The sequence below is a fragment of the Gobio gobio genome (genome assembly GCF_949357685.1).
Source record: "Gobio gobio genome assembly, chromosome: 12".
Taxonomy (NCBI): domain Eukaryota; kingdom Metazoa; phylum Chordata; class Actinopteri; order Cypriniformes; family Gobionidae; genus Gobio; species Gobio gobio.
Genome location: NC_137105.1, coordinates 39,499,941 through 39,525,211, shown reverse-complemented (window position 1 = coordinate 39,525,211; position 25,271 = coordinate 39,499,941). Strand labels below are relative to the sequence as shown.

Genomic DNA, 25,271 nt, shown 5'->3' with positions numbered 1-25,271 from the left:
CAAAATATTCATCACCGTGGCATCTCTTGACATTTTCAGGTGCAAGATAACACACACACACACACACACACACAGACACACACACACACGCTGGGCACGTGTCTCCTCGGCTGGTGTGAAGCTGCCTTTGCAGTAGATCGCATACTCCCGAGTAGGAGACCCTGATATCCTGTTGGTCTGGGGAAGACTCAATAAAACACACGCATACGTGCACACGTAAAGACATACATGCTTATTATGTACTTGCGTGAAGGGGCAGGGCCTTTCTCAGTTTGGCACGTTTGAATGTCTCTCTCCTTTAAAAACTGTGCAAAACGATCTCTGTGTTCGTCATCCCACTTCCTACCTTGTGTTCGGTTTCCCTCCCTGCCTCTGATTTACTAATGCATCGATTGATCACCGTCGAACCCGTCTGGCGATCACACCTCCATCTCCATGTTGACGGATACGGAGGGCAGGTACAGAATTCTGTTATTTGGGGTGCTAATGTGCCCTACAGTGTGACTTTTCACACCGTAACTGCTGACTGCGGGCGCAGACCCCAGCTTGGTCCTGATGCAGGGGCTCGACCCGCGCTCCGGACTCTTGGATCGCGTGTGAAGCGTGCCTTGTGGGGTTCGGCCCTCGAGAAAGTAGGTGAGCATTTCACCTTTGCCCTTCACGCTGACCTGGCCGCGACACAGGAAGTGATAATAACCGGAGAGTAGGCGGAAGACATCCTCTGTCACCTGGGAATGCAGAATCAGATAAAGTCAGATGTGTTTGTGGCGTGCTGGTTTTCCTTACAAAAAAGACATTTATTCAAGTGCGCTATAGTGTACTTCTTTTAAATTAAAAGTATACTTTTAGTCTACTTTTTATGTACTTCTCAGAAATATACTTAAGAATAAACTTAAAGGGTTAGTTAAGAAAAGTCTAAGCATATTTGGCCAATACTTGTACTCAATCTTTTAATGGAGATATAATTAAAAGTATAAGTATTCTAAGTATACATGCTTGTAGTTGTGTTTACTCTTTTGATTGAGTAGCCTATTAATACTTTTATCACATAGTTTACATACTGTCTCATAAACGTATATTGTTTTAAAATTTTGATTTATAAAGAAAACACATAGTGTACATAGGAATTTACTTCAGATCTACTTAACTCTTTCCCAGCCATTGACGGAATTTTCCGTCATTTATGACACAATGCTTCCTGACGGAATTTTCCAGCAATCCATGTTTTCACTGTTATACAGTAGAGGGCGCTATTATGCATCTTCTGAAAGAGTACAGAATCTCTGGATCAAAACACAGGCGAAGAAGAAGCAGAGCCAAGCGATAGAAGCATTGCTTACGCACAAATAACGAGATCATCAAACATTACACAGCATATAAATCAAAAATGCTTAAAATTACCGAATGAAATGTCGACCCAGGATGAAGTAAAGGACTGTGCAAGCATTAGGGGTGTTGATGGGCTCAATCTACTCCATCTATTTTTTGATCATCGTTCTGAATCCGTTCTGGACTAAGTTTTTGACAAAAATGCGATGTCTAAATGTTTTTTTACGTAAAAAGTTTTTTAGACGTTTTTAATGGATTTTAAAAATGAATACATATGAAGCTAGAATAAATTGTTTTGTTGTTTCTTTGTTTAAAAGCAGAGGCTCTGTTCTTTCTTTTGATAAATTGCATGTTCAGATATTAAACAAAATATTCTGGTGAAAAAAGTTTTGTGAAAATGATCAAAAATGCTGGTGCTGGCTGGCAACTTAAAAAAAACTGGCAGGGAAAGAGTTAAAGAACAGTTAAAAGGTATATTTCAAGTATACAAAATAATACCTAAAAAGTGTACAAATATAATAGTAAACTATGACTATGAGTAAGTATACTTGCAGTATAAATCCACATTAACTAGTAGTTTACTGAAAGTATGCTTCAAAGTGTACCTTCATAAACGAAAAACAAAGTTGTAAACTAGTTGTATACTCAACATTTACTACTGTTACACTTAAAGTATACTTAAAAGTTTTCTTTTACACACTAAAAAGTGGGCCAATTTAGTCCCAAGTAGTATTGAAACAGTACACTTACAAGTAAACTACTAGTACATTAAAGGGCTTGCTCTTCTTCCTTTTCCCATCACATCACATCGGAAAGGCATTTACTTTCAATAAAAATGAAGAAAATGTTCTAAAAGTGGAAATAAAGTGCCTAATGACTTTTATAATAAAAATAAAAGTATTTATTGGGAAGAGTTAGGGGTAGGGTTAGGTGTAGGGAGGGCTTTTATTGTCCCATTAAGCATCCTTTTAATAATTTGAATAAATATAATCATTTACACTCTATCTTTTTATTGCATCCTGTTAATGTAGGATTACTGAGGTGCAAATAGTATATGTATCTGCCAAAATAAAGTATAAATAGCATTTAATTACTATTTACACATATTGCAAAGAACTGCTACTTTTACAAGGTGTAAATGGAATATATCACTATTTTCACTTAGTGTAAATAGCATCTATCACTATTCTATAGGCAGACTCTGCCTATCATTTTTGGGTGAACTCACTCTTTAATATAAGTATACTTAAAAATATACTTGAACTTTACTTAAGTATACTTAATAAAATGAACTTGAAGTATACTTATTTTTTGTAAGTCACAGTGTGTTACCTGTATTTTGCCCTGAACTCCAGTGCTGTCCATTCTGCTGGCGACGTTGACTGTGTTTCCCCAGATGTCGTACTGAGGCCTGCGAGCCCCGATCACTCCGGCAACTACTGGACCCACGTTGATACCTGATCAACGAATTAAATCAATCAGTAATCAGATTTAACTTCCCTTATCTCTAATTTTTCCATGCAAAGCAGACTTCCATTCAAAAATATGGGGTTGGTAAGATTTTTTTATGATTTTGAAAGAAGTCTCTTATGCTCACCAAGGTTGCATTTATTTCATCAAAAATGCAGTAAAAAGAGTAGTGAAATATTGTTAAAATGTTAAATAACTCTTTTCTATTTTAAAATATTTTCAAATGTATTTTTTTCCTGTGTTGTCAAAGCTGAATTATCAGCATCATTACTCCAGTCTTCAGTGTCACATGATCCTTCAGAAATCATTCTAATATGATGATTCGCTGCTCAAGAAACATTTAATTATTATCAATGTTGAAAACAGAAACAGAAAACGGAAAGTACTCACAGCGCTTCACTTTTTATTGTTACACCCTTATTCCAAAATGGATTCAATTCATTACTATCCTCAAAATACTATAAACAATACCCCATAATGACAACGTGAAAAAAGTTTGTTTGAAATCTTTGCAAATTTATAAAAAATAAAAAACGAAAAAAACACATAGCCTATACATAACTATTCACAGCTTTTGCAATGACACTCAAAATTGAGCTCATGTGCATCCTGTTTCCACGGATCATCCTAGAGATGTTTCTAAAACTTGATTGGAGTCCACCTGTGGTAAATTCAGTTGATTGGACATGATTTGGAAAGGCACACACCTGTCTATATAAGGTCCCACAGTTAACAGTGCATGTCAGAGTACAAACCAAGCCATGAAGTCCAAGGAATTGTCTGTACAAGACAGGATTGTATAGAAGCACAGATCTGGGGAAGGGTACAGAAAAAATTCCGCAGCATTGAAGGTCCCAATGAGCACAGTGGCCTCCATCATCTGTAAATGGATAAAGTTTGGAACCACCAGGATTCTTCTTGAAGCTGGCCACCCAGCCAAACTGAGCGATCGGGGGAGAAGGGCCTTAGTCAGGGAGGTGACCGTCAGTCAGTCGGGTTGATGGTCACTCTGACATAGCTCCAGAGTTTCTTTTTGGAAAGAGGAGAACTTTCCAGAAGAACAACCATCTCTGCAGCACTCAACCAATCAGGCCTGTATGGTAGAGTGGCCAGACGGAAGCCACTCCTCAGTAAAAGGCACATGACAGCCCGCCTGGAGTTTGCCAAAAGGCACCTGAAGAAATCTCAGACAGTGGAAAACAAAATTCTCTGGTCTGATGAAACAAAGATTGAACTCTTTGGCCTGAATGGCAAGCTTTATGGAGGAAACCAGGCACCGCTCATCACCTGGATAATACCATTTCAAACAAACTTCTTTCACGTTGTCATTATGGGGTATTGTTTGTAGAATGTTGAGGAAAAAAATGAATTTAATACATTTCGGAATAAGGCTGTAACATAAAAAAATGTGGAAAAAGTGAAGCGCTGTGAATACTTTCTGGATGCACTGCATTTTTGTGGATTTTTGTTTTTATTTCTTTGTTTTAATGTCTGTTTTTTAAAACATATTGACCCAAAAACATTTGAGATGTAATGTTTCTAAAAAATAAATATAATTAGTAGGGGTGGAACGGTTCTCTGTAGAAAATCGAACTGTACGGTTCTCCACCCACGGTTCGGCACGCACTTGCACCAAGGTTCATCTAAAATCTTATGACGCATCAATAATATGGTTTCTTGAAAATAACATGTAAAACAGACAGACAGATTCTGGCTTGCCAATACATTATAACAACAGCGATGATCAAAAAGCGTAGACAAAACAGTCACTCTTGTATGCGAGTGCCATCTGCTCGAACATGACCCAGTCATCACCCGGGTGTTGATAGTGCGCGAGCGCAGGTGAGACCTGAACAGCACACGTTGTGTTTAAACTAAACTCATTTAAGCCATGCCAATTTAAACATTGAAGAGCAAGACGTGAAAGAGAACTTGCGAATGCTGAGAGGAGATTTGTGTGTGTGTGTGTGTGTGCAGTGTGCACTCATCTGAAGCACGCATACAAGGCGTGTCGCAGATACCGAGCAAATATTGAGTTCTCTTTCAAGTCTTGCGTTTGAATGGACAAATTCACACAAAAAATATGTCAACATGCCCGTCTTGGTGAGTAATCCTAGCGAACATAGTAGGTTATGGCTTAAGTAAAACATAAACAGTCGATTAAGACGTGTGTTCATGTGTAAAAGTATGGACTCTTTCCGTGCATTATTTCTTAAAGGGAAAGAAGCCTTTTCCTGCTGTTTAATGTTAATCAAACAACAAATTGCAAAGAAATCACTCACTGCTCTTGACTGAATAACTTTTGTAACTTCAATAATAATTAATCTTTTGTTTATTTTTTACAGTGAAGATTATAATATGCAATGTTATTTTATATTTAATTACTGTATTCAATTTCTGTACCTGATAACCACTGTTAGATACCTGAAAAACCTGAAAAGCACAGTTTATTTTATATGCATTGTTGCTCTATTGTATGTATTTTTGCTGTTGCTTGTAGTTGGATTATTTGTTCTTATTTTGTTTATTTTTATTTGACAAATGTCCTAATTACCCTGAACAACATAGCACATACCGAACCGTACCGAAACCCTAAAATCGTGATACAAACTGAACCGTGAGTAATTTGAACCATTCCACCTCTAATAAATAGTAAAATTTTATCTTATTAGTTTTTACTGACCATGTCGCCTTGGTTATAAATATCAGCAGAAAATATATTTATTACATTACTGGTATATTGCAAAATGACTTCTATTTTTGCAAATGAGGCTTGTTAGGTGGCTTAAAATTTTTTATTGTACAGAATTGTGGCCATTCTCATTAAAAATGATTTGTAGCAGGTATGCTGTTCCGAGTATCTCCCTGTGTGCTACCTTGGGCTTCAGCTGTCTGTCTGCGTGTGAAAAAAATCTCCTTACCAACTAGAGGTACGTCTTGTTTAAATTAATGACAAGAATCTTTTGCAGTTTTGAATGAAGCGTGTATGTAGTTTAGATGGTTTGTTTTTGTGCATTAGTTTGTTGTATGTAATCTGTTCCCTGCAAAATATGTTATACTCAGGACATCCTACTGGATGCGGGATGTCCGGCACAATGTGTACACTTACTGACGTATTTCCTTTACCCATACACAAAAACACACGCTCATTTACGCGCACTAACTAACACAAACACATGGCTGACACCTCGCTCTAAAAAGGTCACTCACCAACTCGAAGCACAAAGTCATTGTAGGACTGGTAGTTGATCGCATCCAGAACCTTAAACATCTCGATGGCAAAATCAGCGACTGTGCACAGGTGTGCAGAAATGGACTTCTTAACCTGTTCAGGGAGAACCGAGAGCAAACAGAAACACATTATTCATATTCTGCCACCACCTCTGTGCTTGTTCTAAGATGAGGATAATAAGCAGAGCGTGTGTCGGATGATTTTATAATCAGAATATGGGAATATTTGACCAACAACTTCTGTCATCATTTACTCACCTGTGTGATGTTCTTTTCTTTTGTCAACAAAGAAGAAGATATTTAGCAGAATGTTCATGCTGCTTTTTTTTTTCCAAACAATGAAAGCATTTAGTGTCCAGGAGCTGTCAAGATCCAAAATGTATACGAAAGTAGGCTACTATAAAAGTAGTTAATACTACTTCTTTCCAACTTTCTGAAGTCATATGATAGTTTTGTGTTCGAAACAGACTATTTATGTTGCTATTCTCTCAAAAGTGACCGCTGTTTCATAAAAGTTTGAATATTAGGAGGTGCGAATGGGATTTCAGAGCAACTTACTTTTGGTTTATGGAACCATCTTTTGAGTTCCATGGAAGTTTATGTGTCCCATACAGGTTTAGGGTAACATGAGGGTGAATACATGATGATGAACATTTTATGTAAAGGAGATATGACTGCATAGCCTGGTCCTACCAGACTCTCGTACATTTCATTTGTACAGAGAGTCTGGCCACTCTCCATTTACAAGCGTTAACTTCCTTGAAGGAGGGTACTCTGTTGAAGTTTAAAACTATTGGATCTGCCCAGAGCCACTCTGGATCTGCCATAACCAATCGCTAACATTTGGTCGTGACGTATGTCATCTCAAACTAGCGCACAACATCAACGTCATCGTTCTCAGCCACTCCCTCTGTTCGCTGATTGGACTGGATAAATTTGACCGGAGAAAAACAGAGAATATACCGCAATCCCTGACGGAGTACTGAAGGAAAATGAAAATTGAGCGGTAGTACGTAGGAGGGCGGAGCCAGGCTAATGACGCACACTTCACTTGCAAAATACTGTACTTTATTTCACCAACATTTCCGCAAAGGTTTTTGACAAAGGCTCTTTGCCGAAACGTTGGTGAAATAAGTACAACATCTTGCAAGTGAAGTCTCCTTTACACAGATTTATTTTCTTTGACCCTTATTGACCGAACTTTTCATATCATATGGTATCACTTGACTGTGGTGAAACATTACATCAGCAATCTGATATTTAAAGGGACAGTTCACCCAAAAATTCTGTCATCATTTACTCATCTCCTTCCAAACCTGTATGACTTCCTTTTTTCTGTGGAACTTAAAAGACAATATTTTGAGAATTAAAACCGTTTGGTTACAAGCATTCCTCAAAGTATCTGCTTTAGTGTTTTGCAGAAGAAAAGAGTTTGAAGGGTTAAAATTTTCCTTTTTGGGTGAACAATTCTTTAAATTAATGTGAGATGTCTGTTAATGTTAGCTTTAGGGTTTGGAGAAAATATCATTAGCTCGGTATAAAAATAGCTGCCAAAGTCAATGGAAAAACAAATGCATGTGTGTTCGCATTTAATGTTAGTTTTGCTTTCAAAGCAGTGGCAGGTTTGACTGGTAGCATGACGAAATATTCACCTTTCAAGTCCAGATGCAAATACGCCCAATCTGAGATTAGCTCAAACGCGCGCGCGCACACACACATACACAAGTTCTCTCTTGATGCCCTCACTTTTCGAGATCTTGCACGCACACTTAAACACACATGCAAACACATACATGCCCGCACACACACACACCAGGGCCCAGACTCATGATGCACACATAGACACATGCTCTGGAAGAAAGCATTTGATTAATTTTTGTTGTTTTCATGTAAAAATATGCAAAGCAAAATTGTGTAAAATAATAAGACTTGTTTTCAGAAAGTATATCTATTTGAATAAATAATACATAAAAAAAAACGTTTGGGGTCAGTACGTTTTTTAATAAATGAATGATTTTATTCAGCAAGGCAAAGCAAATTGATCAAAGGTGACAGTAATATTATTTTAGTAATATACAGTATTTCTAATAAATGCTGTTCTTTTGAACTTTCAAAGAATCCTGACTCCCCTTTGAACCTTCAAAGAATCCTGAAAAAAAATCTAAATATATATACATATATAAAATATATTATTCAAACAGAAAACACTTAAATTATATTAATATCATGTCACAATATCAGTTTACTGTATTTTTAATCAAATAGCCTTGGTAAGCATAAAAGACTTGACAGTGCTAATTCTTACTGACACTTTTGAATGGTAGTGTATGAATACAAAAAAAAAATATTTTTCAAAACAATTATATATATATATATATATATATATATATATATATATATATATATATATATATATATATATATATATATATATATATATATATAAATTCAAACAAGGCTGTCAAACCAACATTCAAAGTGTCTCAAAAAATCTTACCAACATTTTGAATGGTAGTTTATATTCCCTTAAAACAAGTTTTTTTTTCCTTCAAGACTTGAAGTTCAAGTAATTGTTTCTTAGAAAATAAGGCAAAAATTCTGATTGAGAAAATTATTTTTGCGGTGTATGCACACACACACACACACACACACGCACGCACGCTGTGTACCTTGGATCCCGCAGTGGGGACGAGTCCGACCGCAGCCATGTAAGTACTGCCAATAGTTTTGATCTTCTCAATGTCTTTGTAGCATTCCTTATCCATCAACTACAGACAGAGAAAGAGAGAGAGAGATGGTGTGATGGAGAAATAAATGAAGCCTAGAGTGGGATTAAGGTCAATCACACACTGAGCCAAAACATACATTTCTCGGACTGGGAAACAAGAAATTCTCACCGCATCAAAGTCAGCAATGATCTCGTTTAGCAGCCGGAGGCATTCCACACCCATGTTGTTTCCATCCAGCTCAATGTAGAAGTCATTGAAGTTGGGGATGGAGGCGAACAGGACGCCCACCTGAGAGTAAGACTGATAATACAGGTCCTGGAACAGTGAAAGAGCAGGAAAGGAAAAAGATATGAGACCCTCAGGGGACGATACCACTGATCCAGGCTGAGCTGGGAATATAACAGCGCTTAAGCCTACAGTAATTAGTCACATCACCCATGAACTGGACAAGTTGGTCAAAGCAAAACTTGCTCTCAATATTGAAGGGTAGAGTACATAAGATTGACCTGTCCGTCTTAAATCAAAGACACAACCACATTACAGCAGATTATATAGGCTAAAACATTCACATAAAATTGGACTTTTCTGAAATAGAAGAGTTTAATTTTCTATGTAGACACATACACACTGCAAAGTTTTGGGAGTGACAACCGCATTTAAATGCAGAAGTGACTCCCTTTAATTATCATTCTGAATCTATGGAGTACAGGAGTCACTCCCAAAATTATGATTTGGTCATAACCATAGCAACAATTTGGTGTCTTTTGGATGTAAACAAGAAACATAGTGCAAAAGATTAGGATAACTGTGTATTTTTGTTTACCAAAGTAATATAAGCCTTTATGTGCACTTTGGAATGTTTGATTCCAGTCGGAATAAAGCAATAATTTTTCTTTTTTAAGTGTCATACACAAAGGTTAGCCATTTTACAATACTGTTCAAAGTTTGGGGCGGGTAAGATTTTGAAAGAAACCTATTATTCAATTATTTAATAGTGATTTTAATTGTGAAATATTACTGTTTAAAATTATTCCTGTGAATTTTCAGCATCATTACTCCAGTCTTCAGTGTCCCATGATCCTTCAGAAATCATTCTGTTATGCTGATTTGCTGCTCAAGAAACATTTATTATTATGATCAATGTTGAAAACAGTTGTGCTGATTAATACCATTAAAAAAATTCATGATTCTTTGATGAATAGGAAGTTCAACCATTTATTTGAAATAGAAATCTATTGGGAAATTATGAATGACTTTACTGTCACTTTTGATCAATTTAAAGCATCCTGGCTGAATAAAAGAATTTTAAAAAACGTACTGACCCCAAACATTTGAATGGATATAATATAAAAGTCTTAAGTAAAACAGTGCGTTTTTATCATAAGTCAAAAAGGGGGTGAAAAATGGTCATGTAAAACTAATTTAAACTAGGCCGTTAACTAGTTTTCGGTGTAAGAAAACAAGTGGACTTCGGGGAAGAGTCGAACACTACAAATGCACACTTTTTCCCAAGCTTTTGTCCGTGGAAAGAATCCAAGGAAATAAAAGTAAACACAAGATGCAACCATCACTGGAATTGTGTATACCGCATGTCCTAGATTTTCACTTCCCTGTGCCACTGTTTACAATATAATTCCACGCTCAGGAGAGGATGCTTGCTTCAGAGCAACCGTAACAGATTTCAGGATGTCTGATTGCATCAATTCCTTGGAAAAGATCTTGGACAGGAAAAGAGGCGAGTGGCATTTGTTGAGCATGCAGCAAACATAAAAAAAAAAAAAACATAACAAACTGCATAACAGGAGTGTAATCACACATGCATTGTGTTCATAAGGCCTCACAATGAAGCAGTGAGTGAGATCACAAAGTCAGATGGAGCAGCTGAGCATTTACACTACACACAATCATTATGTTATCTCATTTACACACGCTATCATCAAAGCATCTGTGCTGACCTCTCACCTAATTAGCAGCTGGATCACAACAACATTGCCATGAAGTGGTGACTTTGGGAATTACAACAACCGAGATATACATTATTAGATAGCATGAATTCAAAATGAATCTAGTTTACATTCTTAAGAAATGCATCTGGCCTTATTATGCTTATCGGTACAAAAAAGTGTTTCTTGCCTATTAAATGACTAACTTAAAGGGTTAGTTAAACACCCCCCCCCCCCCCCCCCCCCCAACCAAAACAAAAAGAAGAAAGAACGTCATACATGTTTGGAACGACATGAGGGTGAGTAAATAATGGCAGAATTTTCATTCTTGGCTAAATATTATCGAATCAGATCATAATAGATAAATAAAGCCTCAATTCCTACTTCACTCCAGCTGGATATGCTGGTTTGCTTATACAACCCAAAATCAGAAAAAGTTGGGACAGTGTGGAAAACGCAAATAAAAAAACAAGAAGTGATTTCTAAATTTACTTTGTCTTGTATTTCATTGCAGACAATATGAACACAAAATATTTCATGTTTTGTCTGGTCAACTTCATGTCATTTGTAAATATGCATCCTTTCCTGTCATTCAGACTTGCAACACATTTCAAAAAAAGTTGGGACAGGAGCAATTTAGGGCTAGTAATGAGGTAAAATGGTTAAATAATGATGTGATTTGAAACAGGTGATGTCAACAGGTGATTGTAATTATGATTTGGTACAAAAGCAGCATCCAAGAAAGGTCTAATGCTTTAGGAGCAAAGATGGGCAGAGGATCGCCAGTTTGCCAACAAATACGTCAGAAAATTATTGAAATGTTTAAAAATAATGTTCCTCAAAAAAAGATAGGAAGAGATTTGGATATTTCACATTCAACAGTGCATAACATAATTAAAAGATTCAAGGAATCTGGAGGAATTTCAGTGCGCAAAGGACAAGGGCGCAAGCCTAAGCTGAACAACCGTGATCTCAGATCCCTCAGGCGGCACTGCATCAAGAATCGTCATTCATCTATAAGCGATATCACCACATGGGCTCAGGACTACTTTGGCAAACCTTTGTCAAGTACCAGAATACGTAGTTACATCCACAAATGCCAGTTAAAACTGTACTGTGCCAAAAGGAAGCCCTATGTTAACAGTGTCCAGACGCGCCGTCAACTTCTCTGGGCTCGGAGGCATCTGGGATGGACCATCACACAGTGCAACAATACAGAAACGTGTACTGTGGTCAGATGAATCAGTATTTCAGGTATTTTTTGGGAGGAATGGATGCTGTGTGCTCCGGACCAAAGAAGAAAAGGATCATCCAGACTGTTACCAGCAACAAGTCCAAAAGCCAGGGTCTGTCATGGTATGGGGTTGTGTCAGTGCCCTTGGCAAAGGTAACTTGCACTTCTGTGAAGGCATCATTAATGCTGAAAAGTACATAGAGATTTTGGAGCATAATATGCTGCCTTCAAGAAGACATCTTTTCCAGGGACGTCCATGCATATTTCAACAAGACAATGCAAAACCACATTCTGCACACATTACAAAGTCCTGGCAGCGGAGGAAGAGGGTACGGGTACTTGACTGGCCTGCCTGCAGTCCCGACCTGTCTCCAATAGAGAATGTGTGGCGCATTTTGAAGCGCAAAATGCGACAACGAAGACCCCGTACTGTTGCTCACCTTAAGACTTGTTTGCAGGAAGAATGGGACAAAATTACACCCGAAACACTTCATCACTTGGTGTCTTCAGTCCCTAAACGTCTTTTAAGTGTTGTGAAAAGGAATGGCAACATTACAAAGTGGTAAATGCTTTACTGTCCCAACTTTTTTTGAAATGTGTTGCAGGTCTGAATGACAGGAAAGGATGCATATTTACAAATGACATGAAGTTGACCAGACAAAACATGAAATATTTTGTGTTCATATTGTCTGCAATGAAATACAAGTCTAAATTTAGAAATCACTTCTTCTTTTTTTTTTCATACTGTCCCAACTTTTTCTGATTTGGGGTTGTAAATGTCTCATTATAGAAGTTAAATACTCTAGGAATGGCAACTCATTTTCCCTTTTAACCCTTCAAGGTTATTCTCTGTGACCTGTAAATGAAATCTGACCATGTTTCGTGGGTTGGACAGCAGGAAGTGTTGAGCTACATGTGCAGGCAGTAGGTTGAACAGAATCCTCTTATTGTCCAACTTCACTCTCTCCATGTCATCTCTCTCCTCCTCAGCCTGAGGATGAAACACACAAATAGACATATTAACATACTCATACTAGCTGTATTACCTGTACAGTCACTGGAGAGTATATTGATACAATATTTAGAGTTACAGTCTGAAATAAACATCCACCAGAGGGCACTGTTGCTGTTGAAGTAGCTTGTCTATCATACTGCTAGTGATGCTTCAATATATTCCACTATATTTTAGTATTTTCAGTTAAAGCTGCTGTCCGTAACTTTTTTTGTATTCAAGATTTACAAAAAATTATATAATGAGAATGTGCAACATGAATCCATTTTCCAAACCGTTTTTTTGTCTTATCCTGAATCATTATGGTACACTTATAATAAGTGTTCATATTGGGTCTATTTCAGACCGGTCTGGTAGGAACCGCTGCGGAGGAGCACAGTCCCTGCGTGACTCGCCATAGACATAAACAGAGAGAAGTAGCTCCGGCTGCAATGTTCTTCCGCAAGACGCATGCAGTTCTGTTTATTAATAGAGCGCAAAAAGTTAAGGACTGCAGCTTTTAAAAAAATATACGTGTATATATAAAGGTGTGGGGTCATTTCTTTTCAGCTTCACAAAAAAAATTAGGCAGCTGATAAGATACTTAATTTAAAAACCTTAAAACATCCCAAAACTTTTAAAAGGTCTAATTAATAATTTTGCCCCTTGTGAGCTTCTTTTAGCTCTATGTAACATATGACAGACATATGGTTATGTGACATACCCAGGTATGTTTAAGTAAGCGGATAACCTCAACTCTCGGTTCCAAAAACGGAGGTAGCTTTCAGGGTATGTAAGTAGCCATAGCAACTCACTCTCTGAACATAACTTGCTTCGGAGCAGGTTTTTTTCCCAGGGTTAGTTTGCTTAAGAGGTATTCAGATGTGTTATTAATACAGTTATATTAATATAACCAAATGTGTTATATAGTTACAGTTATATAATATACAATATTATATATTAATTCTAAAGCACTATTATAACAAGGTAATGTTTAAATGTTAATTAAATTTAAATGTATTTATTATTTGTCATTCAATTCATTAGCATCAAACAAACAATATAATCCTTATTCTCAGTGAATAAAGATCACTTATTAAAGGAACACTCCACTTTTTTTGAAAATAGGCTCATTTTCCAACTCCCCTAGAGTTAACCAGTTGAGTTTTACCATTTTTGAATCCATTCACCCGATCTCCGGGTCTGGCGGTAGAACTTTTAGCATAGCTTAGCATAGATCATTGAATCTGATTAGACCGTTAGCATTTCGCTCAAATGACCAAATACTCGAAAATGAAAAGTTGTGATTTTCTAGGCCGATATGGCTAGGAACTATATTCTCCTGCATAATAATCAAGGAACTTTGCTGCCATACCATGGGTGAGCCTTCAAAAAGAGCAAAATTATGCATAGAACTTTGTGAAGCTTTGCAACACAGACTTTTTTGCGAGCCTGTTCATTTGATTGCGGATTCATTCTGGCCATGTGAAATCTCACACCTTACCAGATGGATTTACACACACACGCAAAAACCAAAACCCATTGTACACACACACACACACACACACACACACACACACACACACACACACACACACACACACACACACACACACACACACACAGAGAGACACACACTCATGCAGGTACACTCACCTGGGTGGCCCAGAGGTAGTCCAGTCTGAGTTTTAGATCTAGCTGTCTGCAGTGAAGCACCAGAGCTCCAGAAAACAACAGCATTGCCAGAACCGGGTCATAGCCATGTATGTGAAAGAATCCACCTCTAAACACACACACACACACACACACACACACACACACACACACACACACACAAATACACAATGACACCCATCAGATGATTCAGGGATTCAGACTTTTGACAAAAAACACTGACTTGCATTTTAAGTTAATATTACAATAATTCTTTAAAATGTTTATAATCTTTTCACCAACTCTCAAACCCCAGTTTGGGAAATCTATATTTATAACCTTTGCATTTAGCTTAACTCACCCTATGGCCTTCCGATATCCGCTGGTCTCCATGACGACAGTGTGAAGGATGTTGAGAAGGAGAAGCAGGAGGATCTTGGGTAGTGATGACACACGAAGGTACAGAGCCACAGATAGTGATGCCATCACACATGATAAAAATATGTACGGAGTGTATTTGCACACCCCGGAGCCCACGGCGGTCCCGTTCACAGTGACAACTGTCACCATGGAGACATTGGAATTCCCCTCCAGTGACCACGGTACACATCCCACCTATACAGGTACAGCAAAACATACACATTCAAATGCACAAAGATAAGAACATTGCACACATGTTTGGAAGTTAAATGACAAAATAGTGTTGTCTCTGAGGCACAAACATGTTACTTGCAGTAAATCAAGAAACAAGGGATTCAAACAATAAGACTAAAACTGACTCGTTTTCCATGGATAAAGGTATTCAAACAACTGCTTACCTGTCTAATAAAACACATAATTTATTAAAGAATATTTGGTGTTTCTATGGTTTCTGGAAATCGAGGATATAACACGGATATGATGCTGTTGACAGGTGATACAATAACACAGGCTGTTACACTGGTTAAAATAGCTGATTTGTCTGGATTTAAACATTGTTGGAAACATTTGGGATAATGTAAGTACACAAGTCAACCAAATATATATTATTGATCTAGTGGGTTTTGGATATTTTAATCAAAAAATCATACATATTGTGCCTTTAACCACTTAAAGTCCACGGACCCTGTACAAGACATCATCATGTATATACTTTCAATTTTATATGTCTGTGGAGGAGCTCTGATCTCATATGTGGTACCATTTGAAAGCTTAGAGTCTCTACTTTCTGGAGACATGCATCACTTTGGCATGTTTTACACAAAGTAACTTATTTACACTAAATTACTCTGGCACCATTTCCGTATGGATTTGCCCTACCCAAATTGAAAAGCTTCCTATACCCACATACAGTGGTCTAAATACACAATTTTGGTGTCATTTTACAGGAAACCATTTGAAGTTACATAAACCACTGCTAAAAGTGATAAACATGTAAGTATATGTTGTCTGAGCTGTAATAACCCCCCAAAAAAGAGACGCTTTTTGATTTTTTTGGTTATAAATTCCTTTTTGAAAGTTTAAGGGTCCTCCCTTCAGATCCATTTTGCATACAACATGATACAGACAAAATAATTTTTTCCAGTCTTTTCTGGAATATAGTGGAAACAGCCCAAACTGTCTACAGGGTGCTAGAGCTCACAGGGCCTGAATTACACACTTTCAAAACTGAATTTATAAGAAAAAAAATAGTTTAGCAGTGGTTTATGAAACTTCAAAGTGTCTCCTGTAAAATGACACCAAATATATATATATATATATATATATATATATATATATATATATATATATATATATATATATATATAATGTGTGTAACATTATAGCCTACATACTGGCTTTAAGTAAAGTGTTATCACAAGGTCTAAGGCATGACAAGAAATAAATTAGTCAACCCGCTAACATCTTTTGTATACATTTTTTCTATTACTGTCATAAGAAACACCCTCAGTCATCCAGTTATACTCTCTTCTACCATACACACACACTCACCACACACCCCTGGGTCACGGAGTACATCAGCAGAACCAGAAACCCACACAGAACTGTTCTGATCTGCAGGGTCAGACAGTCAGGAGAGCACTGAAAAGACAGACAAAGACAGGAGAGAGGTATCGCCAAACCTTCTGAGCAAAAGCACACAAAGAAGAAAATGAAAGGGGTGCCTGTGGGTGGTTGCTAGGGTATTTGTAGGGTGCACTGGATGCTTGTTAGGCGATGCTATAGGGATGCTTGGGAGTCAAGCTGTGTGTGTGTGTGTGTGTGTGTGTGTGTGTGTGTGTGTGTGTGTGTGTGTGTGTGTGTGTGTGTGTGTGTGTGTGTGTGTGTGTGTGTGTGTGTGTGTGTGTGTGTGTGTGTGTGTGTGTGTGTGTGTGTGTGTGTGTGTGTGTGTGTGTGTGTGTGTGTGTGTGTGTGTGTGTGTGTGTGTGTGTGTGTGTGTGTGTGCGTGTGTGCGTGCGTGTTTTTGTGAAATATCAGGACACAAATGTTTAAAATGACATGGGTATGACATAGGTATTACAAAAAAGAGGGTAAAATATGAGGACGTTCCCCATGTCATCACTTTTCAAAATGCTTATAAATCACACAGAACAAGTTTTTTTTCACAGAAAGTAAACTGCACAGTCTCCTGTGATGGGTAGGTTTAGGGGCAGGGGCAGTGTAAGGGGATAGAAAATACGGTTTGTACGGTATAAAAACCATTACGCCTATGGAATGTCCTCACATTTCACAAAAACAAACATGTGTGTGTGTGTGTGTGTGTGTATGTGTGTTACCTGTACATGAGTGATGTGAAGGTACATCACACTTGCCATGTGGAAACACAAACAGAGAACCAGAAGAATCACAACCAGAAGACCTCTGCAACAAGAGAGATGGAGGGAAAGAGAGGGGTTTCCCACATGTTATACGCATGTGTGTTGTGTGATGCAGTGACCTGAGCGTGTAAAATGTGTGATCAATTTAGTGTGTCTGGCACATAAAGAAAAGGTGTGTTATATTGCTGTGTGTTTGTGTGATTTACATACTGAGGAATGATGAGAAAATAGACCACTGCAAAAAATGAAGTGAGAACGAGCGAGATAGCCACCGCCCTGATGAAGGCATCGTCATACACTTGCTGATACTGTGTGACAGAGAGAGACAAGAGACAATTTGATAGATCGTAGCAATTACATGTGTGTAAATGTGTTTCTTCAACTACTGTATCAGCACTTTTAACCCTGTGGAGTATTAGAAAATAAAGACTTCTAAAATATGTTTTTCCTGAACCATCATGCATGAATGTAATTTCACATTAAATCTAACCATTAATTGTGTGATGGAAATGACGATGAAAAAATTACATTTTTAACATTTTTTAAAATAAAATGGTGACGCTTTTGTTTTGCTAAGGCTAATTTTGCAATGTTTCGCATTTTATGTACCCCAGACACACACAGTTAAATCATTTCCGCATAATTAACCCTCATCCTTCCCTAGGGTCTTTTTGACCCGAAACTCTTTTATTTTATTTTTTTTTTATAAAAAATTGGCACATCGGCATGGTCCAAGACTCTATGACTTTTGTCGCACTTGAACCATGAATACACAAAAAAGAATTGACTGGATTCGAGAAATTTTGTGGTTGAAATTTTAAAAAGTAACAAATCCTTCCCTAGCGGGTCAATTTGACCCCCATTGGAATGAATGGATTGCGAGAAATGCTTTAGTACACATAGAAAAACCTAAAAATTCTCAAAATTTAAACTAAAAATGCTAAAAAAATATTTTATAATGTTACATGTGTATCTGAATACATACTGAAGAAAAACTGACTTTAGGACCAGGCGCAACAGCTCAGTTGCTCCAAATAGAGCCATCCATATGCCATCTAGTGGCAAGAGTCATGAAATATCATGTTATATTATAATTTTTCCACAAGAGGTCAGCAAAGACACCCAATGTAAGATATTTTGAGCTGAATTAAAAGGGTTATGCATGAAATTGTGAGTTATTTTGAATTTAAGTTGAAAGAATGTGCTTAAATTACTATTTATTTATTATTTATTGATCAAATTAAAGGTAATTTAAAGCTAAATAAAAAATAATAACAAGATCTCCCGAAAAAATTGCATTACAAAAATAGAAAAAATATTATCAAAATGAAATAAAATAAGCTTTCTGTACACATTTTTTTTTATATATATATAATTTTGACCCACGAGGGTTTTGTTACAAAGTGTAAGGGAAGGATGAGTCAAATACAAACTAAATTACAGCTTGATTGAAAATGACACACAATAAAAAATTCTGTTCAGTTCAAATTATCTATATTTATCTTGTTTGTTTTTTTTTACATATCTAAATTGTGCACAATTGTTGGCTGTGCTAGAAATGACACCACATCTGAGGGACATTTTTCAATTTGTTTAATTTATTTTGCTCAATTTTAAATTTATATATTTTAAGACTGAAAGATAAAATAATCTATAGTATATTCTGTATAAAAGGCATTTTAAAAGTAGCAATAACAAATGATGAAGACATGGTAAAAAGTTTCCGAGACAATTTTAATAATGTATTAAATTTAAATCATTTAATTTGGACAAAAATCAATACATAAAAGTGCTGAAAGTTGAAGAAACAGTCGTGTGTGTTCATGTAAACATATGTTTTGTTGTATCTCTTGTAGGTGTCACAAGCAACGTGTATTTGTATCATTCCAGCGCAGCCTGCGAGAGATCAATGCAACACACTGCTTTGTGTGTCAGCTTCATTAGAGTATAAAGCCAGCATCCCCCTCTTCACAAGAGACAGATGCAATGTCATTATACTCCCAGAGAGAGCAGGGAAAGCCACCGCGCTCCGGCACGCATGAGCGTGTGTGTGAGGGAGAGAATATATGTTGCGAGTCTGACAGATTTTCCCAAATCATTACTGTTGCCCCCATTCTGTTTGGGTGGGCAGACGTCTAAGAAATCGGAAAAGAACAGAGCAATGGAGAGAGCTAGTGAGAAGGGGGTGAGGGGATGAGGGGGAGAGAGGATGTTGAAAGTGAGAGGAGACAGGGAGTCACGAAGCACAACGGAACAATGCGGGGGATGCGGCGTGTGTGTCTGAGGAAATTCTTCACTCCATTTCTCTCACATTTCGCCAAGTCACTACTGCCAAATGCCCTGGAATCGGTTACTGCTGTGTTAGGGACACTGGGGTATGTTGTCGCACTTTTCACTCCAGTGAATATTTCATAGGGTTTTTAAAGTCTATTTTTGCATAAACACACACCTTTTTAAAAATTTTGGGTCAGTATGAAATAAATACTTTTCTGCATTAAATTGATCAAAAGTGACAGTAAAGACATTTATAATGTTACAAAAAAACATTGTAATTAATACATTTAGATAAATTTAAACATTTTAAAACACAAAAAAACTATTTTCAGTGAGGTTTTATTGTGATTACAGCAGCTATAGCAAAAATATGACAATATACACTCACCTAAAGGATTATTAGGAACACCTGTTCAATTTCTCATTAATGCAATTATCTAATCAACGAATCACATGGCCGTTGCTTCAATGTATTTAGGGGTGTGGTCCTGGTCAAGACAATCTCCTGAACTCCAAACTGAATGTCAGAATGGGAAAGAAAGGTGATTTAAGCAATTTTGAGTGTGGCATGGTTGTTGGTGCCAGACGGGCCGGTCTGAGTATTTCACAATCTGCTCAGTTACTGGGATTTTCACGCACAACTATTTCTAGGGTTTACAAAGAATGGTGTGAAAAGGGAAAAACATCCAGTATGCGGCAGTCCTGTGGGCGAAAATGCCTTGTTGATGCTAGAGGTCAGAGGAGAATGGGCCGACTGATTCAAGCTGATAGAAGAGCAACTTTGACTGAAATAACCACTCGTTACAACCGAGGTATGCAGCAAAGCATTTGTGAAGCCACAACACGCACAACCTTGAGGCGGATGGGCTACAATAGCAGAAGACTCCACCGGGTACCACTCATCTCCATTACAAATAGGAAAAAGAGGCTACAATTTGCATGAGCTCACCAAAATTGGACAGTTGAAAACTGGAAAAATGTTGCCTGGTCTGATGAGTCTCGATTTCTGTTGAGACATTCAGATGGTAGAGTCAGAATTTGGCGTAAACAGAATGAGAACATGGATCCATCATGCCTTGTTACCACTGTGCAGGCTGGTGGTGGTGGTGGTGGTGTAATGGTGTGGGGGATGTTTTCTTGGCACACTTTAGGCCCCTTAGTTCCAATTGGGCATCGTTTAAATGTCTCGGCCTACCTGAGCATTGTTTCTGACCAGGTCCATCCCTTTATGACCACCATGTCCCCATCCTCTGATGGCTACTTCCAGCAGGATAATGCACCATGTCACAAAGCTCGAATTATTTCAAATTGGTTTCTTGAACATGACAATGAGTTCACTGTACTAAAATGGCCCCCAGAGTAACCAGAACTCAACCCAATAGAGCATCTTTGGGATGTGGTGGAACGGGAGCTTCGTGCCCTGAATGTGCATCCCACAAATCTCCATCAACTGCAAGATGCTATCCTATCAATATGGGCCAACATTTCTAAAGAATGCTTTCAGCACCTTGTTGAATCAATGCCATGTATAATTAAGGCAGTTCTGAAGGCGAAAGGGGGTCAAACACAGTATTAGTATGGTGTTCCTAATAATCCTTTAGGTGAGTGTAATATGGTGTTATTTTAGCTTAGACACATAATTTAGAAAATCATTCTATTTTAAGAGGTTCAAAACCCTGTTTGTGACACTCCCCCAAGTAAAAGCTATACCTGCTCACACCTACATGTTTATGCATTATGCAGCGGTGTATACTCACTCTCTGCTCTCTCTCTCTGCTCTTGTATGTAAGGGTAATGTAGTTGAGGTCTGCCGTCTCGGACTCTGTCTGTCGTGCTTCTAGCATCCGGCCAATGTAACGGTTCACTCTGGTCCCGGGAGAGGTCTGCACCACTCCCGCCGAAAACGACGTCCGATTGCGCAGCTTCTCGGAAGCTGTTCGCAACGCTCGTCTCTGAAAACCCAGGGACAATTTCAGATCAATTCCAGTGTAGCAGATTCCAAAATTTCAATTTTATATACAAATACATTTCAGTTCAGCAGATGACATCAGAAGATTTAAAATATAATGCAGGAGTCATATGGACGACTTTTATGGCGCATTGTTTGACAGCATGAACTTGTTTTCTAGCTTTGGAGTGACAATGAGGGTGAGTAAATGATGACAAAATGTTCGTTCTTGGGTGAACTGTCACTTTATGATTATTAGGTAAAGAAAGAAAAGCACACCCACGAGTACTTTTAAACTCATTTAGACAACTCTACAGTACATGGTGACAGATGGGTATTCAACACATCTCAGCATATTTTCTCACACATTCAATGGAGATAAGATGTTTAATTATGCACTGATACAAGTTGAAACACACACACAGTCACACATAAAATGAGAACAGTAAATCTGCAGTGGTGATTGGATCTGTGTACAATCATCCACACATCTAAAGGAGTGGCATTAGCGAGTGGACTGGATTAAAACAGGGTGAATGTGATTTGTGTGGGTGTGAAGGGTGATTTAGGGTGATTTTGTGATTTTGGCTTTGCAAGTATTGGAGGACTGCACACAAAGCAGCAATCACGCAATCATAATATATCAGCAGCACCGGAAATAGTTGACAGGTTGATTGGCTGGTTGTGATATCATGACACTAAGTCTTAGCTCATGATTAATAATTGGGTTATCAATATTCATGAGAAAAACCTTTATAAATGAGGTTCCTGTGCAGCAGATACTCTTTAGACCGGCAGGTCATACTACTTAGATTTGTGATTTAAACCTTAAATGCACGAATGTTTTGCCAATCATCATTACATATTAAGGTCTTTAGCGACCCTTATCTATTCAACACGGATTGATCTGTCGTGATAATATAAAACTCTCCAGATATTAGAGTAACAATTACAGAAGAATAAAATAAAGCATATTTTGTTACCTTTTGGAGCATTGAAGGGTTCAGTTTGAGCAGATGTTTTATACCATCATCACTGTACTGTTCATTTCCCAGTACATTCAGCATGTGGCTCAACATCTTAAAACTCTATATTTTAATCGCTTACAGCTTCTTCACCAGATCCACCATCAAGTGACAGTGACACTAATGTTTGATTGCGTTCAGTACTTTCTCTGCAGTAAATCGCTGAGCCATTTAAAATTTTGCTGATTAAGTTTTGCTATTATTTTGTTTTCTGCCTGCGGTAACTATGAGTGAAACGTCACTTCATCATTGTGTATCAGACATTGGCACCTCGTGGAAAAAAAGGTGAATTGCACTTATTCAGTCATCAAAGATTCACTTGTTGTGCAGGAAAAATATACTTACACTGTTACATGCCTCGGGTCGTTAGTGACGTATACAATTATTACAAAAAAATTAATGGGAAAACAGGCAGTCTTTTATAATTTTGTCATTTTTTAAAGGAACACTACGTGCCTATAGACTAAACACAAAATACAAATGTGTATGAAGTCTGTGTCTGTGAAATTTGTGTTTTTGTAGTTTACATGGAAACGATAGCGGTATTGCTTTCAAAAACTTTTCAGGCCACCAAAACGCTGTTGTGAACGCCAAAATGCATAAAGTGTTTTTTAGTTGAAAACGTTGTCGTGTAAACGCCCCCTTAACCGCAACAGCAGTGGCAGCTTTTTTGTAGCCATGTTTTATTCTCATATCTGTTTATGTTTTGATATCAAAACTAGAATAAAATGATTTCAAAAAATCTCAAAGTTGGTTTAAATATAGAGACTACTTTTGTAGTCATCAGCATTTTGTTGTAAATGCACTCATTGTCCAAAATATCTGTATAAATAGATATTAGTTCAGTCAATCTCCATACCTAGTCATTTAAATGACTAAGAATAATTGTCATTCATTTCGCTGGTGTCAGTGCAGGGATCAGTAGGTAGATGCCCGATTCAGCAGACAGCTGTCTTATAATATATGTATAACTCCTTTTAACTTACTTTTAACTACATAATTTATTATTTTTTAATTATTTTTAACAAAATAATATCAGATGTTAAAACTTCAGACTATTGGATGTTATAACTATAAAACTATTTAATATCAGTCTATTAAGTTAGGTTGATGCATAAAAATGGGTGGCTGTCACTGCCCCTGGCCCTCCTAGTTTCACCTTATATAACATTAAGATGGACATATGCAGTAATCACGCACCTTGTCATCATCCTCACAGGTCATGACGTTGGAGAAAGGGATCTCAGCCTTGAACATCTTTCTGCAGTGCATGAGCTGCACCAGCAGGTAACAGACTGTCTTAAACTTCATCCTTTTTGCTGGCTTTATGTCTGATAGGATCAGCCCAGGAAAAATCTGCAGAGAGAGAAAGGGGAAGAGAGGAAGGAGGTGGGAAGAAATGTTGAATAAGAATAGAGAAAAGATTAACTGAATGTGTGAAAATGGCTGAAGTAACTGTTGTCTGAAAAAAGAACCAACTTAAAAATCCATTTGAACTCCAGATGGACTAGGATGTGTGTAAGACTTTTGATTGTCTTACATCAATATTATTACAATTTAAAATATTAGTTTTTTATTTTAAAATGTAATTTATTCCTGTGATATCAAAGTTGAATTTGCAGCATCATTACCAGTCTTCAGTGTCACATGATCCTTCAGAAATCATTCATATGCTGATTTGGTGTGAAAAATTCCTTATTTTTTATCAATGTGGGAAACAGTTGGGCTGCTTTTTGTGGAAACCATGATACAAAAATGTCAGGATTCTTTAATGAATGGAAAGTTCAATGTTCACAACAACTGTTTGTCTAATTATATCTTTCCCTTCCACAAAATGTTCTTTAGATTTTTTAAATGTTCTTCACACTAAGAAGCAGAAAGGTTCTTTGATGAACCAAAATGGCATTGCTGTGAAAACCCCCTTTTGGATCCTTTTATTTTAAGAGTGTGGTTTTAATGTAAATACATTCTATTGACTATTTAATTGCTTCCTGTTTCAACAGGAAATTAGTCAACACAGGAAAGAAAACTGCTCATCGCCCATGGCTCTTTAAAAAAAGCATTACAAAATCTAAATGTTCCTCCTGCTACAACCCTGAACCACCCCACTGAATGTCCGGGATCCCTGTCTTGGCTCCTCAGCATAAACCCGAGAGTGGATACGTGCCACCATCTTATATACCTGTATGCACAAGGAAATGGCTTGGCATGCAAATTCCACTCGCCAATTCCATTGGCCATTTTACAACTCACAGTCTCTGTTCCCTCCAACAGGGAACGAGTGTTACATCAGTAACCAAGACGTTACCCTCTGACATTACATACATTACAGTATAGTTTGTATTATCGAGAAAAACACCACATTACAAGAGTTTACTGATGTTGTCTACGATGTGATGATGATGTGTTTGTACCTTCCGTCTGTGTGAGGGTACGATGAAGAAAGTCTCGATGGCGTGTTTGCTGAGAAAAGCGTGTCTCTCGTGGCCGAGGCCCGGCTCCACCTCGTAATCTCCATTTAGACATTCCAACGTTGCTTTGGTGATATGAACCTTCCTGTTGGGGCAGAGGCAAATGATCACAATATCACCTTTCTGCTCATATAGTCTTTGCTACATGTTGTATGATGGTTTAATATCTAATTAT

General features: G+C 37.5%; 1 protein-coding gene across 1 annotated transcript in view; it reads right to left on the bottom strand.

Annotated features, from left to right (window-relative positions):
• Window positions 1-419: 419 nt before the first annotated feature.
• Window positions 420-25,271, bottom strand: part of adcy1a (adenylate cyclase 1a) — a gene marked incomplete at its 3' end in the record, with an annotated part of 46,452 nt that continues 21,600 nt past the window's right edge. Inside the window, exons 7-20 of the mRNA XM_079831208.1 lie at window positions 25,040-25,181; window positions 23,826-23,981; window positions 21,410-21,604; window positions 17,589-17,686; window positions 17,337-17,421; window positions 16,552-16,641; window positions 14,942-15,195; window positions 14,584-14,710; window positions 12,811-12,927; window positions 8,928-9,074; window positions 8,700-8,798; window positions 6,010-6,124; window positions 2,662-2,786; window positions 420-728 (exon numbers count right to left, since the gene is read on the bottom strand). Of these exons, the coding sequence (XP_079687334.1) occupies window positions 420-728; window positions 2,662-2,786; window positions 6,010-6,124; window positions 8,700-8,798; window positions 8,928-9,074; window positions 12,811-12,927; window positions 14,584-14,710; window positions 14,942-15,195; window positions 16,552-16,641; window positions 17,337-17,421; window positions 17,589-17,686; window positions 21,410-21,604; window positions 23,826-23,981; window positions 25,040-25,181 (2,059 nt within the window). The remainder of the gene's footprint in view (window positions 729-2,661; window positions 2,787-6,009; window positions 6,125-8,699; window positions 8,799-8,927; window positions 9,075-12,810; window positions 12,928-14,583; window positions 14,711-14,941; window positions 15,196-16,551; window positions 16,642-17,336; window positions 17,422-17,588; window positions 17,687-21,409; window positions 21,605-23,825; window positions 23,982-25,039; window positions 25,182-25,271) is intronic.